Genomic DNA, 17,999 nt, shown 5'->3' with positions numbered 1-17,999 from the left:
GCCAAGCTGCTGTGGCTCCAACGCTCCCCGCCAAAAAAGTAACAAGCTCGCCAAAAAGCAAATAACAATGCTGTCAAACGCGAGATGGTGTGCCAGAGGATGGTGACAGCACTTCAGTCACCCGCGAGAGCGGAGAGGAGATAGTCTGGGCCACCTGTTTCCAAGGGGGGGGGGGTCACCAGCAACAGGGAGCATATCAGTAATATTTTATGAAATATGGATTTATAGAATGAAAATGTGAAGCCGTCACAAACGGGAACGACAGCTGGACACTCGTCGGGACGACTTGGCGGAGAAGCCGGTTGACCTTTTTGAGAGGAAGGCACGGCGGATTAAATTGAGTGCACGGGCTCTACACAAAATTGTGACATTGAATGAGACAGAACGGTTAGCCTTGTACACGTTAGCTTACCATGTACCATGTTCTCGGAGAGCTGCACTGGCTCCCCAACGCCGCACAAATCCACGTGGAGGTCCATGACCTGGCGTACCGCGCAGCGAAGGGAGCAGCTCCTTCCTACCTACCAATCGATGGTTTCTTAACTGTCACCGGCACCTATAGGTGACGTTTTGCACTCGCGGAACTTTGGCCTATAGTTTTTAAGGCGATCCAATGCTTTTATGCCAATGAACCAATACATTGCTTGAAAGCTAAGATTGTCACCGTTCGATTGATACCCTACTCAAGGTATTAGGTGCTTGCATAAAATAAATAATTTTAATAATATATATTTTTATTATATATTTCTTTTTATTATTATAATTTTCTTATTTTTTTATTATAAATGTTGAAGGCAGAGGTTCTGTGTAGGATTGTTAGTAACTGTCTAACTGCATATATATAACTGTTTCCACTAGTGGGCGCTCTAGGCGGAGACACTCAGGAACACCGCCAGGTGGCGAGTATAAATAGTGGTGTCTCCTCCCACTTCTTTCTCTTTCCCACAGCCTCTCAGTGAGAGGAGACCTGTAGTGTTACTGCTCTGCCATGTGAATAAATAAACCACGCCGGTTAAGGCTCAAGATAGAAACCATGCCTCTTGACCACATTATTGTCGCCCTATAGCCGAATTCTGTTAACAATAAATAATGTGTAACCTTTCATTAGAGCCCGAGATTTTGACTGTACGTTGAAGTGTTCAAGAGTTATAGTGTTTGGAGACATAGGGTCTCCAAGTGGCCAATTTCTTTTTTATTGTTGGGAAGGGGGGTGGGGTAAATGTATCTATGTTCCAGTTGTATGTACTGTGGAGCTTCAATACTCTGTACCGTTCACGAATACCACCAACCTGGTTGTATGGCAATACATTTATCTTGTATCTTGCATCTTGTATTTGGAGACTCCAAGTGGCCATTTTGTAAAAACGCATAGACATACCATTATAAAAAGTTGTGTAAAACACTCATTTTCTGTGGTATTGTATCATGGTATCAACGTTGGACCTGTACTAGACAAGGCTTTAGGGCATTGTGGTTTCCAGGTCATACCTATCAGCTGAAAAAAGGCCTCTGTTTGCAAGATAATTCAAATGGAAGTAAAAAAGAACGTAAAAACTTAACTTAACTTAACTTCAAAATTTTAAAAGCACTCAGAGTGATTCTTCCTGTTGTGGATGAAAATTCAGAATGTTTTCTTTCAAATGAGACCAGACTCAAACATGTGCTATAAGTATAAAGTTTTCTGAAAAATGTGCCTGTACCCTTATATGCATATTCCAATCCAGACCTAACACCCCGCTAACCCTAACCACCCTGACCTAACCACCCTGACCTAACCACCCTGACCTAACCACCCTGACCTAACCACCCTGATCTAACCACCCTGAACTAACCACCCTGACCTAACCACCCTGACCTAACCACCCTGATCTAACCACCCTGACCTAACCACCCTGATCTAACCACCCTGATCTAACCACCCTGACCTAACCACCCTGATCTAACCACCCTGACCTAACCACCCTGACCTAACCACCCTGACCTAACCACCCTGTTCTAACCACCCTGACCTAACCATCCTGATCTAACCACCCTGACCTAACCACCCTGACCTAACCACCCTGATCTAACCACCCTGACCTAACCACCCTGATCTAACCACCCTGACCTAACCACCCTGACCTAACCACCCTGATCTAACCACCCTGATCTAACCACCCTGACCTAACCACCCTGATCTAACCACCCTGACCTAACCACCCTGACCTAACCACCCTGACCTAACCACCCTGATCTAACCACCCTGACCTAACCACCCTGACCTAACACCCCTGATCTAACCACCCTGATCTAACCACCCTGACCTAACCACCCTGATCTAACCACCCTGATCTAACCACCCTGACCTAACCACCCTGACCTAACCACCCTGACCTAACCACCCTGACCTAACCACCCTGATCTAACCACCCTGACCTAACCACCCTGATCTAACCACCCTGACCTAACACCCCTGATCTAACCACCCTGATCTAACCACCCTGACCTAACCACCCTGATCTAACACCCCGCTAACCCTAACCACCCTGATCTAACCACCCTGATCTAACCACCCTGACCTAACCACCCTGATCTAACCACCCTGACCTAACCACCCTGACCTAACCACCCTGATCTAACCACCCTGACCTAACCACCCTGACCTAACCACCCTGACCTAACCACCCTGACCTAACCACCCTGATCTAACCACCCTGACCTAACCACCCTGACCTAACCACCCTGATCTAACCACCCTGATCTAACCACCCTGATCTAACCACCCTGATCTAACCACCACCCTGACCTAACCACCCTGACCTAACCACCCTGACCTAACCACCCTGACCTAACCACCCTGATCTAACCACCCTGATCTAACCACCACCCTGACCTAACCACCCTGACCTAACCACCCTGATCTAACCACCCTGACCTAACCACCACCCTGACCTAACCACCCTGATCTAACCACCCTGATCTAACCACCCTGATCTAACACCACCCTGATCTAACCACCCTGACCTAACCCCCCTGACCTAACCACCCTGACCTAACACCCCTGATCTAACCACCCTGCTCTAACCACCCTGACCTAACCACCCTGATCTAACCACCCTGATCTAACCACCCTGACCTAACCACCCTGACCTAACCACCCTGACCTAACCACCCTGACCTAACCACCCTGATCTAACCACCCTGACCTAACCACCCTGATCTAACCACCCTGACCTAACACCCCTGATCTAACCACCCTGATCTAACCACCCTGACCTAACCACCCTGATCTAACACCCCGCTAACCCTAACCACCCTGATCTAACCACCCTGATCTAACCACCCTGACCTAACCACCCTGATCTAACCACCCTGACCTAACCACCCTGACCTAACCACCCTGACCTAACCACCCTGATCTAACCACCCTGATCTAACCACCCTGACCTAACCACCCTGACCTAACCACCCTGACCTAACCACCCTGACCTAACCACCCTGATCTAACCACCCTGACCTAACCACCCTGACCTAACCACCCTGATCTAACCACCCTGATCTAACCACCCTGATCTAACCACCCTGATCTAACCACCCTGATCTAACCACCACCCTGACCTAACCACCCTGACCTAACCACCCTGACCTAACCACCCTGATCTAACCACCCTGATCTAACCACCACCCTGACCTAACCACCCTGACCTAACCACCCTGATCTAACCACCCTGACCTAACCACCACCCTGACCTAACCACCCTGATCTAACCACCCTGATCTAACCACCCTGATCTAACACCACCCTGATCTAACCACCCTGACCTAACCCCCCTGACCTAACCACCCTGACCTAACCACCCTGATCTAACCACCCTGATCTAACCACCACCCTGACCTAACCACCCTGATCTAACCACCCTGATCTAACCACCCTGACCTAACCACCCTGACCTAACCACCCTGATCTAACCACCCTGACCTAACCACCCTGACCTAACCACCCTGATCTAACCACCCTGACCTAACCACCCTGACCTAACCACCCTGACCTAACCACCCTGATCTAACCACCCTGATCTAACCACCCTGACCTAACCACCCTGACCTAACCACCCTGACCTAACCACCCTGATCTAACCACCCTGATCTAACCACCCTGACCTAACCACCCTGACCTAACCACCCTGACCTAACCACCCTGATCTAACCACCCTGATCTAACCACCCTGACCTAACCACCCTGACCTAACCACCCTGACCTAACCACCCTGATCTAACCACCCTGCTCTAACCACCCTGACCTAACCACCCTGACCTAACCACCCTGACCTAACCACCCTCATCTAACCACCCTGACCTAACCACCCTGACCTAACCACCCTGACCTAACCCCCCTGATCTAACCACCCTGATCTAACCACCCTAACCTAACCACCCTGAAACCCACTAGCACCACACACTGGCTGGTCCTTAGTCACTAGAAGTCAATGGTTCTAGTGACTGGCTGGTCCTTAATAGAACTTTGCTGGGCCAAATTAAAATGCCTTGCAGGCCTGATGTGGCCCGCGGGCCGCCAATTGGGAACCCCTGATATAAACATATTATACATAGAAACCGCCAATAAATAATAATGTCTGTTAATATTATTTTTAAACGAGAGGTTGAGCGGTCCAGCCCACCGGGAACATTCCCGAATTTCCCGATGGCCAGTCCGCGCCTGAACACCAGTATACAATAATTCGGACTGACTGATATTGTTGATTGACAGATTTATGGTTGTTAAGTTTTTGCTAGATGCCTTGGGGAATGGAGGGGGGGGGGGGGGGGTAGGGCTCCTATAGTGGTTCCCCATTATTTATGAATGTAAATATTACTTCCTCTGCCTAGTAATTACTTTAAGAGTGCACTTCAATTAGAGTAGTGTTTATCGTCTTTATGTTTCTGCTACCGTCCCTTCTCTCCCCCACCCTTTGTTTTCTCTCCTCTCTCTCTTTCCCACTCTTTGTTTCCCCCTCTCTCTCTCCCATCCTGTTTTCTCCCATCTCACTATCTCTCTCTCCCTCTCCCTCTCCCTCTCCCTCTCTCTCTCCCTTTCTCTCTCTCTCTCTCTCTCTCTCTCTCTCTCTCTCTCTCTCTCTCTCTCTCTCTCTCTCTCTCTCTCTCTCTCTCTCTCTCTCTCTCTCTCTCTCTCTCTCTCTCTCTCTCTCTATCTCTCCTCTCTCTCTCTCCCTCCCTCTCTCAGCTTTAATGTGACTGGCCATGCCAGAGAGAAAATCGGCTAGAAAGAACTCTGCCCAAGCAATTCAATACTTCGTTTTAATTAATGAGACGGCATTATTTAATATTTACTATTTAAATGAATTTTCTTTGAGGCACAGGAGTCGTTAGGGTTCTCCAGTTCTCCTCGACGTGCAGGGAGCCACCTGGAGCAAACGCCTAAGTTCACAGAAAGGTTTCTTTGCCAATTTATATCAAAACATACATATCTATGCCGTCTGTTTCACCTCATACTCATGGCCATTATTATTACAATGTCCTTGTTAACCAATGGCCTTGTGTTTCCATATCAACGTGAAGGTTAAGTTTAATTATGACACCACATCAACATTTCAATCTCCAATGGATCTGTAATTTTATTCCATCCATATAGGCAACATGCATCTTTTAAGAAAGACATTTCTCCCATAATTATATAGTAGGCTAATAGCTGCTCTCTCTCTCTCAGCAAATACAATTTCCAAGACATAAAGGCAACACAGCATGGTCCTTCTGAAACACAAAGCCTCGCTCTTCTGTCCACGAGGACTGGAATGCCAGAACGTTTGTAACTAGCCTGTCGTTGTCAACTGAGCCTGATCCTTTACTTTAGTTTTATTAGCTAGCAGCCATTGCCTACTGAGCCTCTCCTTTACTGTAGTTTTATTAGCTAGCAGCCATCGTCTACTGAGCCTCTCCTTTACTTTAGTTGTCTTAGCTAGCAGTGAGAAGAGCATTTATGCGGGTGAACACCAGAAAAGCAGCTGGCTCAGATGGGATAACAGGATGGATACTTAAGTCCTGTGCTAACCAGCTAGCCCCAGTGTTCACCACCATATTCAATATATCCCTGGCTTAGTCCGTGGTCCCTGCCTGCTTCAAGGTGTCCACTATAATCCCGGTACCAAAAAAACCTCCCCAGCAGGTCTTAATGACTACAGACCGGTGGCACTCATCTCTGTGGTCATGAAATGTTTTGAGAGGCTGGTTAAGGATTACATTTGTGCCTCCCTCCCCAGTGATATGGACCCTTTGCAATTTGCATACAAGTCAAAATTATCACTAAAGTGCTATCTGTTGCAGCTGCACTGTTCTCCATGAAAATACCATTTCTCAAAATCTGAAAATCATTATTTAATAAAACACAGAAAAGGATCACCAAGTTACTCTGGATAAAAAAAACCTTTACAGACAACATTGAGACAAAGCTTCCTGGCACATCTCCATCCAAACTCTTGGAAGAACTCTTTGAAATCTCATCTGATACCACCTGGAGAGCTAGTTTCAGAGTGTGGTGCTGAGTACCAAGTATCTCATCTCATGGCCCACCAAGTATCTCATGATGCAGCAGATTCTACTGAGTTGCATGCTATACTGACATTCAGTTTGTAAGCTGATGTACAGGTGCCTCCATCATTGGTCAGACACATTTTACTGCAATGGCAAAGAAGTCATTGATTTTAATTGGAAAGTTCAAAAGAACTTTGAGCTACATTAAGTCATTACGGTTGAAGTTCCATCAGTAGTCTTTACTTATTCAATTACTCCAAAAGGAACATGTGGGGCCATCCTGGTGGCTCACTACGATAGTGACCTTCGACCTATGACCTTCGTTGCATGTCATCCCCCATTCTTCTTGTCAATAACTGTCCTATCTAATAAAGCAGAAATGCCCTAAAAAAAATTTTAAGAAAAAAGAAATACATGTGAAACAAACTGGTCGTACACAGTCAAAGTACCTTTAAGTGCCACACTTTGTATACTTGGAATATACCCGGAGGACTTTGTACAAAACAAAGAGACGGACTAAACTTATGGACTCTGGGCTCCTCCAGGCCAGGAGGGCTAGTGCACCATGTTGGAAGAGTATGGATGCTCCTCCAGGCCAGGAGGGCTAGTGCACCATGTTGGAAGAGTATGGATGCTCCTCCAGGCCAGGAGGGCTAGTGCACCATGTTGGAAAAGTATGGTTGCTCCTCCAGGCCAGGAGGGCTAGTGCACCATGTTGGAAGAGTATGGATGCTCCTCCAGGCCAGGAGGGCTAGTGCACCATGTTGGAAGAGTATGGTTGCTCCTCCAGGCCAGGAGGGCTAGTGCACCATGTTGGAAGAGTATGGATGCTCAGTTTTTAGTAATACTGTGCATGAGCATTACACTAGAGGTTCCAGTAGTGGGCAGCTTTAAGGAGATATTTTATTTTTAGAGCATTAACTCTTTGGAATAACCTGCCTCAAAACCTCTTCCGCATTTACAGTAGATTCACTTTTAAAAATTATCTTAGATTGTTTTTAACACTGTAAAGTATATATCTTTTACACTGTAATGTAATTTTTGCCATCTTCATTGCTAGTTTCATTATGCATTGTGTGTTGAGTACTGAGTTCTAATCATTTTGTTTCTGCAATAATAATTGTTTTTGTATGTTTTTTTTGTGTGGACCCCAGCTAATGGGGATCCTTAATAAACTCAAAATCAAAATCAAATCCTCCAGGCCAGTAGACCTATTGTACTATGTTGGAAAAGTATGGATGCTTTGACACTGATAATGTGGATAAAGGAACTTTCAGACTCTATCAGTCTGGAAACAAGCAGAACTCTCAACTCAAATTAAAGTATGCACGTTATTTTAAAGGAAATTATAAGATTGTATTTTACTCGGTCTATATATATATAATTTTTTCTTTATAATCACTTTCATTTGAATGTATTTACTGCAGGTTCAATGTGTGTGAATGTGAATGTATGTTGAAAATGTTTCCCATTGTGGGAAAAAAAAACTGGTCTTACACAGAGAGCCTGCCACTAGGGGCAGAGTGGCTAACCATGAGCCACCACTAGGGGCAGAGTGGCTAACCATGAGCCACCACTAGGGGCAGAGTGGCTAACCATGAGCCACCACTAGGGGCAGAGTGGCTAACCATGAGCCAGCACTAGGGGCAGAGTGACTAACCATGAGCCACCACTAGGGGCAGAGTGACTAACCATGAGCCACCACTAAGGGCAGAGTGACTAACCATGAGCCACCACTAGGGGCAGAGTGGCAAACCATGAGCCACCACTAGGGGCAGAGTGGCTAACCATGAGCCACCACTAGGGGCAGAGTGGCTAACCATGAGCCACCACTAGGGGCATAGTGGCTAACCATGAGCCACCACTAGGGGCAGAGTGACTAACCATGAGCCACCACTAGGGGCAGAGTGACTAACCATGAGCCACCACTAGGGGCAGAGTGGCTAACCATGAGCCACCACTAGGGGCAGAGTGACTAACCATGAGCCACCACTAGGGGCAGAGTGACTAACCATGAGCCACCACTAGGGGCAGAGTGGCTAACCATGAGCCACCACTAGGGGCAGAGTGGCTAACCATGAGCCACCACTAGGGGCAGAGTGGCTAACCATGAGCCACCACTAGGGGCAGAGTGGCTAACCATGAGCCTGCCAGTAGGGGCAGGGTGGCTAACCATGAGCCACCACTAGGGGCAGAGTGGCTAACCATGAGCCACCACTAGGGGCAGAGTGGCTAACCATGAGCCACCACTAGGGGCAGAGTGGCTAACCATGATTGATATAGACTTCCACGTAGGTTCTTTATCCACGGTGGCTGCGGGGGAATGATAATTTATAGTTCCGCTCGACCTTTTCCCTAATCTCTCCTCCACACGAGAGCAAGATAAATGTGGCTACGCTGTGTTGCCCTGTGGGCAGTTACATGTTGGGAGACATCCAATTACTGTAGGCTCCAGTGGCATTTTCACAGTGGAGTATAAATTATACTTTAGTGACATTGCAGGTCTTAAGAGGTTGCTTCGACAAATTTTACACAAATCGTCTCCGTCGTGTTTATGTGGGATTTAGTTTGATTTCTCGAGTCCGGCAGTCTTGTTACATTGCAGTGTTTTTTCCCCACAATGCCAGAATGTGGACGTTGTTGAATCCTGCAGTGCTGATAAGCCTGAAAACATAGCAAAATGCAGAGGGGACTATTGTTCCAGGACTGACAACTGGAAGGCTCAAACCAACCGCCAGCGATGTTCACCAGGCGATGATGTATTGAATCTTCCCCGGCTGCTAATGTCACAGTTTGACAGGACCTTCCTGCTATTGACTGTTATTTTGGTGACTGAATGTGTGTGAGTTACTATTTTTGCCCCCGGATTGTGTGCAGGCCCTAGAGAGAGAACAGTGACATTGACTGTGGTTATGTTAACGTGGGACAGCTGGCGTTGGGAACTCTGACTAATTGGGGGGAGGCGTCAGGCCTCGTTTCTTCATGTGGATTGGTTGGTGTGTTTGGTGCCTGCCTCTCCTTCGTGTGGATTGGTTGGTGTGTTTTGTGCCTGCCTCTCCTTCGTGTGAATTGGTTGGTGTGTTTGGTGCCTGCCTCTCTCCCCTCCCCTCCCTTTGCTGTCCCGTCGAGCTTCCTTATAATGGCATCTGGGGGTTTAAACTCAGGAAGGAGATATGGACCGACAGACCGGTTCCATGAGGACTTATCACGACAGCGACTCCCCTGCTATTATCCTTCATGACAGTTCTTCAGCCTTGTCAACACTGAAACCAGCTACTTTCAATCCAACAACAGGCAATCGATACAGAGCTTCAACACGGAATAAATGGGGCTTAGGTAGCTTCGTGCCAACCTCCATCAGACTGCTTAAAAAATAGACTCCCCTTCCACCTGATGGACACATGGAGGTCGTACTGCCCCCCCCCCCCCGAGGATGTCACAGAGTAATGAGGATAAACAAAGTTATGTTATATTGTGTTATGCAGTGCTGTACTATATTCACTGCTGTCAAGTGAATCAATATTATTATTATTTTTTTAATATAAGTAAAAGTATATTCTATATTGTAATATACTAAATTATGTTATATCTAGTAAAATTAATGGAAGAACAAATATAAATGTAAGGGGGTAGGGATCAATAAGCTTAGCTTCCCTCTACTCCTTTTTTGGACATGTCTGCTAACAAAACACATTGCTCTTGACCTTTTGTTTATAATTCCTTTTTTTATGTTTTTTTTTATGTTTTTTAATTTGTTGTTATGATTGTTTGGTTTGACGGAACAAGATACTGTGATTTGTTTGGAGGAATATTCATTCATTCATTCATTCATTCCTACAAGTCAGGTTCATTCCTTCAAGTCAGGTTCATTCCTACAAGTCAGCTTAATTTCTACAAGTCAGGTTAATTTCTACAAGTCAGGTTAATTTCTACAAGTCAGGTCCATTCCTACAAGCCAGGTTAATTCCCACAAGTCAGCATTGTTGCCTCCAACTCTTCTGAGGGCCTGGGCACCAAGGAGTGGCTCTGCTGGCACTGTAGGCACTGGCACAGATCCCCATCTTAAATTATTATTATTATTATTATATATTTTTTTATCATTCTATTTGGGCTGTGGGGGTGCTTAGTGTCTGATTTAGGTTAAATCATACATTAAGCACCCCCACAGCCCAAATGGAATGATCCAAAAAATAAATAAAATAAAAATTATTTATTTAATAAAAACCTTTTTTTTGTATGTCATAACAGAATGTCATGATGTCATAATGGAATGTAATGATGTCATAACAGAATGTCTCAACGGAATCTTCAGTTTTGAAGCATAACATCTGATCTGTATCTCAATATCATTGTGCATCTTGGAACAGGACTGAAGAGATAGACTAAACAACATATAGATTGAAACCTGCATTTCTCAAACAAGATGCCTTGCCAACCTTTTTGCTGTTGAAAGGTGAGTGTCCACAACGGCTAGCTAGCTGTTCTACTTGAATACTGAATGGTAATATTGAATCAGACAATATTGAATACTGAATGTTAATTCAGGTTGACAGTTGACATCATTTGACAGTTGACAGGGGGCTGGAAAGTTGATTTAATAAAAGAAAAAATACTAATTTAATCAGATTAATCACTTTATTTAAATTGAGGATTTAGTTAGAGGATACAAAAAATAATAATAATATTTAGAAAAGAAACATGTTAAACCCTGACGAAGTTTGAATCACTTTATTCAAATTAAGGATTTAGTTTGAGGATAAAAAAAATTAAAAAAAATGTATAGAAAAACAAAGGTTCGAACATCCGTTCGAAGAACCCTGACGAAGTTTGAATCCCAAAAAAGGCATCTTCTTCTTCTTTATTTTTTCCGGCAGTGTAAAGGCAACATGGCGTATTACTGCCATCCTCAGTTTTTTTTATTTAATTTTATATATATATATATATATATATATATATTTTTATTTTTTTTTACGAACAATACACATTTTACTGGCTCACAATGAATGAATTTCCATACAAAGTATCCATACAAGTTATGTAAATGTGCATATAAAAATATATAAAAGCACAAATGAATAACGCAGGGACCTTAGCCTGTAGTGTCCCCACAGGTCATGCTATTGCGACGCCTCCAGCTGATCCCTCAGATGGCCAATGTAGTTGTGGATCTCTAAGACACGCTTCAAATTGCGCTTCATCTCCTCATCTTGAATCCCTTTCAAGACGTCGCTTACCCAGCCATTGATACGTTTCACCAACATGTTCTCGCGGTCATCCACCTTCAGCAGCTGATTGTTGTGGGAGTCGTTCAGGGCGTTCATCACCGTGTCTTTGTCTAGAAGCAGCCTTCTGAGATCATCATGCTCCTCCAGCTCCGTCTTGTTCCCTTTCTCCAGGGTGGCCGTGGCGATCTCCACCATCTTCTCGTGGGTTTGGTTCACCAGGTCTCGACACTGAGTGAATATTCCTTGAACCGTTTCAATGAAGCTGCCAACCATTTCTGAGATATTCCTCTTAAAGTCCTTGAAGACGTCCTCCAGCTGGTCGAACAGATGCAGCTCCAGCGTCATGAGTGTGATACACAGTTGGTCGATTTCCTCACTGAACTGGCTGGGCAGCAGGAGAGTGTCTGTCGACTGGTGCGACTCAGCTATCATCTTCTTAAAGTTTGACTGCACCTGTTCTGACGATCTCTGCTGACTGTCTGCCACAGCCTCCTTCAGACAATCAGAGAAGGATTCGACCTCTGTCTCTCTTCTCTTGTGCTGAACCAAGCCTATGTCAAGCAGCTGGACACACAGCGCCACCAGGTGGTTCTTATACGTCTGAAGCAGATCACCCGCTCCAGGCAGGTAGGCAAGGCTCTTTGCATCACGTTCACCTGAGAACATGCTGTCAAACAAATCAGACCCATTTAGGAACTCCACAAAGGCATCCATGTGCAGTTGCCGTTCATCCTCTTGGCTCTGATTTGCTTCTGCAGTCTTTTGTTCGTGCTGCTCTTTCTCTTTTATTTTCTCTACGTCATTCTTGTGTTTGTCAAATGCCTCCATTTTTGTCTGTATGTGTAGGATCCTGTAGTTCAGGTAGGCCAAGTCTGGAAGGTGAGCAGCAATGAAGGATGTGCAGGTCTCCTCCTGGCAGATGGGGTTTCCGGCAATATTGAGGATGCGCAGGTTCTTGAACTTTCTGAGATAGATGACATTTTCATCCAACTGCCCCAGGAGGTTGTTTACAATGCAGAAGCTCTGGAGACGCGCCAGGGCCTCCATGTTCTCCAGGACAGAGATTCGGTTGTTGGAGAGAACAAGGTCCTGCAGCTTCACCAGAGACTCCAAACCCCCAATCTTCTTTATGCTGTTGAACGAGAGATCGAGCCAGGTCAGATTAGTCAGACAGTCTAATCCCTCAATTTTCTCTATGATATTGGAGGTGAGTTGGAGCTTGGTCAGGGATGTGAACTGCCACACGTGGTCTATCTTCCTGATATTTCTGTAGTCCAGACGCAGCTGAAGGACTGTGTTGAATTGGGTGACCTCCTCCTTGGCAATGCGTCCAGCCTGCTCTTGTGGACCTTGCTCCTCCACTGCTTTCCGTAGCATCTCCTCATCCACCACATTGGGACCCAGCTTCGTGTTCACACAGGCTTCGGGGACAACCTCCATAACATCTATTCAGTACTGTTCAGTACTGTTCCAAGATGCACAATGAGATCTTCTGAGAGGACTGTTGAATAGATACACAAATGTTCTAGAATGTTTGATTATGACATCATACTGTGACATCACAAATGTTCTAGAATGTATTATTATGACATCATACTGTGACATCACAACGGAACATGTTTGAGGTCCATTTGAATAATATAAATAATATATTATTTATTATTTATATTATTCAAATGGTATTCAAACATGTTCCGTTGTGATGTCACAGTATGATGTCATAATAGACATTCTAGAAAATTTGTGATGTCACAGTATGATGTCATAATAGACCATTCTAGAACATTTGTGATGTCACAGTATCATGTCATAATAGAACATTCATGAACATTTGTGATGTCACAGTATGACGTCATACTAGTACATTCTAGAACATTTGTGATGTCACAGTATGATACTGAAACAATAGTGTATAATATCATACTGATTATGGTGGGCTAAATGACACACAAACCTAAGTTAAAGATATAACTTATACATTTGTTGGACCTTATGGTGTTCTTGTTTTGTTCTTGACTTATTGTTATGTTTCTTCTTGACTTGTTTAAAGAAGACGTGTCCGGCCCATGGGGACATTAACATGTGTTGTCGGGCCTTACAAATACATTTGATTTGATTTTGATAACAGAAAAGGTCATTTCTAATCCTACTGACATGACAGTTTTAAATACACCAGAGAAAAATACTGCATGTTATCTATAGGTTTTGAATGTATTGTTTTGAAGGTAGATTTATGGCCTAGTAATTCAGTTGTTGTGATTGGGATTTATAGACCCACCTCTGCTGAATCTGGAGCTTTTGATAAATTGGCAGATTTTATTTCTCAATATAGTAAATCTGAGAAATCTTGGGTGATTTTAATCTAAATCGGTTGACTAATGTGTCTGATTATTGGACAGAGGTGTGTGGTAATCTCAACCTAACCCAACTGATTACTGAGCCTACCAGGCCTAATTTAAAGTGATTTGAAGTCAACTCTAATAGATCTGATCTTATCCAATAGGAGTGATACAATGGTTGCTTCTGGTGTCTTTGACCTTGGAATAAGGGACCTTTGCCCCATAGCCTGCATTAGGGATATGTGACTAAAGAAAGTTAAATCGTGAGTTGTTGTCAAGAGACACTTTGGTCTCCGTATAGTTCTATAGTTAGTTAGTTAGACCTATAGTTTGGTCTATAGGCCTACCTTTCCCCTACATTCCTCACTATAAATCTCTGTTCTCTCCGGTGTGAGCTGTGAGGGGAACAACATGTCACCTGGTGAAGAAAGAGACACAGCTTGAACCTGAAGAGTCCTATATGAACAAATATCTGTCTGGATGAAATTCAGATTCAGATTCAGAGTTTTATTTGCCACATGGAAACAATACAATCAGAGTTTTTCATACAAAATCATAGATATCATACCATGGTGTCGTGGATTTTGACTGGTCATCATTGGTTAATGAATGCAGAATAACACAGGACAGGCCTTATGAGCGCATCTAAATGTACAGACCACCATGGTTCTCGCCCGGCATTAAAAGCAAACAGTAACACGGTCAGACAAGAATCAAGTAATCAAATGAAGCAAGGAGATAAGGCTCTGAATACTCACGTGTTGGTTTATTTGAAAAAAAAGGTTTACATCCATGGAGGGACTCTCAGTTTGGCAGAGTGTATATCAAGGTACATGAACACAGGTTTGCCAGAGCGAAAAAGCAAACAAAAGCATAGTGTGTTACGTTATAAGCATAGCGAATAGAGACGTATCATTGGTGCGTTTTAGTTTGGGGAGGCTCATTTCTGATTGGGTTGGGCTTTATATGGTAAGAGATAGGCTTTTGAGGGGGTGCAAACGGGGCCCCTCGCAAGAACATGCTGACCTTCGATTGTTGCAAACCTTATCAAGCCTGATTCTAATGAATGGCTGCAGTGTTTTGTAGAAAGCCATAAGCATGACTCACAAATGAGGAGAATGTGAAATTACACTCACAATGGACAAAAGGAGCAGGAAGAAGAATATTTCTTGATTGTCGGCGTACAACCAAATTTACACAAAATAATCATTTATTCAACAATCCACAGTTTAAACAAGAAACAATTTAATGATAATAATAATAATAATAATAATAATAATAATAATAATAATAATAATAATAATAATAATAATAATAATAATAATAATAATAATAATAATAATAATAATAATAATAATAATAATAATAATAATAATAATAATAATAAAGAATAAAAGAAAAAAAAGAAAAAATCTCACTATTCAGATCACATTGACTTTCATACTGACTAAATATATTTTTTTTATAATTCTTTTTGAATTGACAAACACTATTAAACAAAAAAAATTATAAAAAAAAATATATTTAAATTTTTTACATTTACATTTAGTCATTTAGCTGACGCTTTTATCCAAAGCGACTTACATGTTCTGTACGACAAGCCATCAGGAAGGGCACAACTCTATCAGCTGAGCAACAATGTTCATCAAAGTGTTGAGTGCTACAGTGTAGGTTAGTTTATTAGGACAAGTGCATGACAGTAGGGTTAGTTAGGGTTAGATTTTTTATTTTTATTTTTTATTCAGATAATGGTTGAAGAAGTGCGTCTTTAGTCGACGGCGAAAGATTGGACGTGTTTCGGCTGTCCTAACTGGGGTGGGTAGGACTGAGAATAGGCGACTTCTCTTTGATAACCCTCCCGGAGCTTGGATAGGAGTAGGTCTGAGGCGGCCAGAAGATGCAGAGCGTAGGGGTCTTGAGGGTGTGTAGTTAGAGACCATTGACCGGAGGTAGGCGGGAGCGGTTCCCTTTGCCGCACGGTATGCTAGGTCGAGGGCCTTGAAGCGGATTCGTGCAGCAATGGGGAGCCAGTGCAGGTCCCTAAGAAGTGGGGTGACATGGGCCGACTTCGGTAGGTTTGAGATCAGGCGGGCCGCTGCGTTCTGAATGAGTTGAAGAGGCTTAGTGGCAGTGGCCGGGAGGCCAGCGAGCAGTGCGTTGCAGTAGTCGAGGCGGGAGATGACTGTTGATTGGATGAGGAGTTGGGTGGCTTCTTTTGTCAGGAAGGGGCGGATCCTTCTGACGTTGCTCAGGAGGAATCGGCAGGTTCTGGTTGTCGCTGCGATGTGAGCAGAGAAGTTCCAACTGGTCGTCGAGGACAACACCAAGTCAGTCAAATCGTCAATAACATGATTTTAACATTATTTTGCTTTTGCTTGTTTCCTTAACAGATTGGAGACAGTTATTCCATAATCAGGCATCTGGAGACAGCTGTGACACAGGCTGGGTCCCTCTCTGATGATTTCCTCTGGCTTGACCCTGAAGAGGCTCACATGAGGTGGACAGCGTGGTGTAGTGAGCAGGAGGAACAACTAGTTCCAGTAAGTAACCTAACAAGTAGAGATGTGTAATATATATGTAGTATTTCAGTAAACAATCAGAGATGTGTAATATATATGTAGTATTTCAGTAAACAATCAGAGACATGTAATATATATGTAGTATTTCAGCAAACAAGTAGAGATGTGTAATATATACTGTATGTAGTATTTCAGTAAACAATCAGAGATGTGTAATATATATGTAGTATTTCAGTAAACAATCAGAGATGTGTAATATATATGTAGTATTTCAGTAAACAAGCAGAGATGTGTAATATATATATGCAGTATTTCAGTAAACAATCAGAGATGTGTAATATGTAGTATTTCAGTAAACAAGCAGAGATGTGTAATATATATATGTAGTATTTCAGTAAACAATCAGAGATGTGTAATATATATGTAGTATTTCAGTAAACAAGCAGAGATGTGTAATATATATGTAGTATTTCAGTAAACAATCAGAGATATGTAATATATATGTAGTATTTCAGTAAACAAGCAGAGATGTGTAATATATGGAATCTTGCCCTGTTGTTTTCTTCTCTGGTAGCTGAAACAATAGTGTATATAATATCATACTGATTCTGGTGGGCTAAAGTGATCCCTAGTGATTTGGTTACTCTCAGCCCATGCAGTTCATAAGGTAGGCGTTACTGCCACCTGTCGGGATTCAATCGTCATTGCAGGTCCCAGTCTCACTCACAAGGCCTGCACGCGTGAATATTTTCAGCCTTTCGTTCAGCGTTTCTCTGATTGGCCACACGGCCACGTGACCGCGCTGCCGCGCGACGTGACCGCGCTGCGGCGCGGCAGAGAGTTGCGCCGCCCGCGGCCGTCTTCCGTTGTAGAATTGTAGAATCAGGGTGCACGCTATTGTATTCGCAAATATGAGAGCCAGCAATACGCAGCTCCAGTTAACCTAATTTATACCGTAATGAATCATTAAAAAAATATACCGTTAACTGGAATATGTTGTTTCTTTACACATATGTTGGGATTATGTAATTGGTTTGTCATGACAAAACAATAAAAATCGCTACTTTACATCAGGGTGAACGCTGTTAGTAACGCTGCCACCACCCACTTCAATGACAGAGCTCTCATATTTGCGAATGCATAAACTATATCTTAAATTATGGCTATGTGTCTAATATGGCTGTCGCGAAGTCATTGATAAGCGACAGCCATATTAGACACATAGCCATAATTTAAGATATAGTTTATGCATTCGCAAAATATGAGAGCTCTGTCATTGAAGGGCTTCTACAACGGAGCACGGCCGCTGCTGCTGCTGGAGCTGGACCGAGTCAAGCCGGCGGCGGCGCACGGAAGCCGGGGACAACCACCGCATCGCCCCGCTGGCGCTT

At 43.8% G+C, this 17,999-nt stretch overlaps 1 protein-coding gene across 1 annotated transcript; it reads right to left on the bottom strand.

Annotated features, from left to right (window-relative positions):
• Positions 1-11,642: 11,642 nt before the first annotated feature.
• LOC311223533 (dynein regulatory complex subunit 3-like) lies at positions 11,643-13,190 on the bottom strand (the record flags this gene model as incomplete). Its single annotated transcript, XM_084308314.1, has 1 exon — positions 11,643-13,190. The coding sequence occupies one exon, from the start codon at positions 13,188-13,190 to the stop codon at positions 11,643-11,645; it is 1,548 nt and encodes a 515-aa protein (XP_084164440.1).
• Between the last annotated feature and the right edge of the window lie 4,809 nt (positions 13,191-17,999).

This window comes from Notolepis coatsorum (assembly GCF_963971535.1).
Source record: "Notolepis coatsorum genome assembly, chromosome: 2".
Lineage (NCBI taxonomy): Eukaryota > Metazoa > Chordata > Actinopteri > Aulopiformes > Paralepididae > Notolepis > Notolepis coatsorum.
This window is presented reverse-complemented; position numbering and strand designations above follow the sequence as displayed.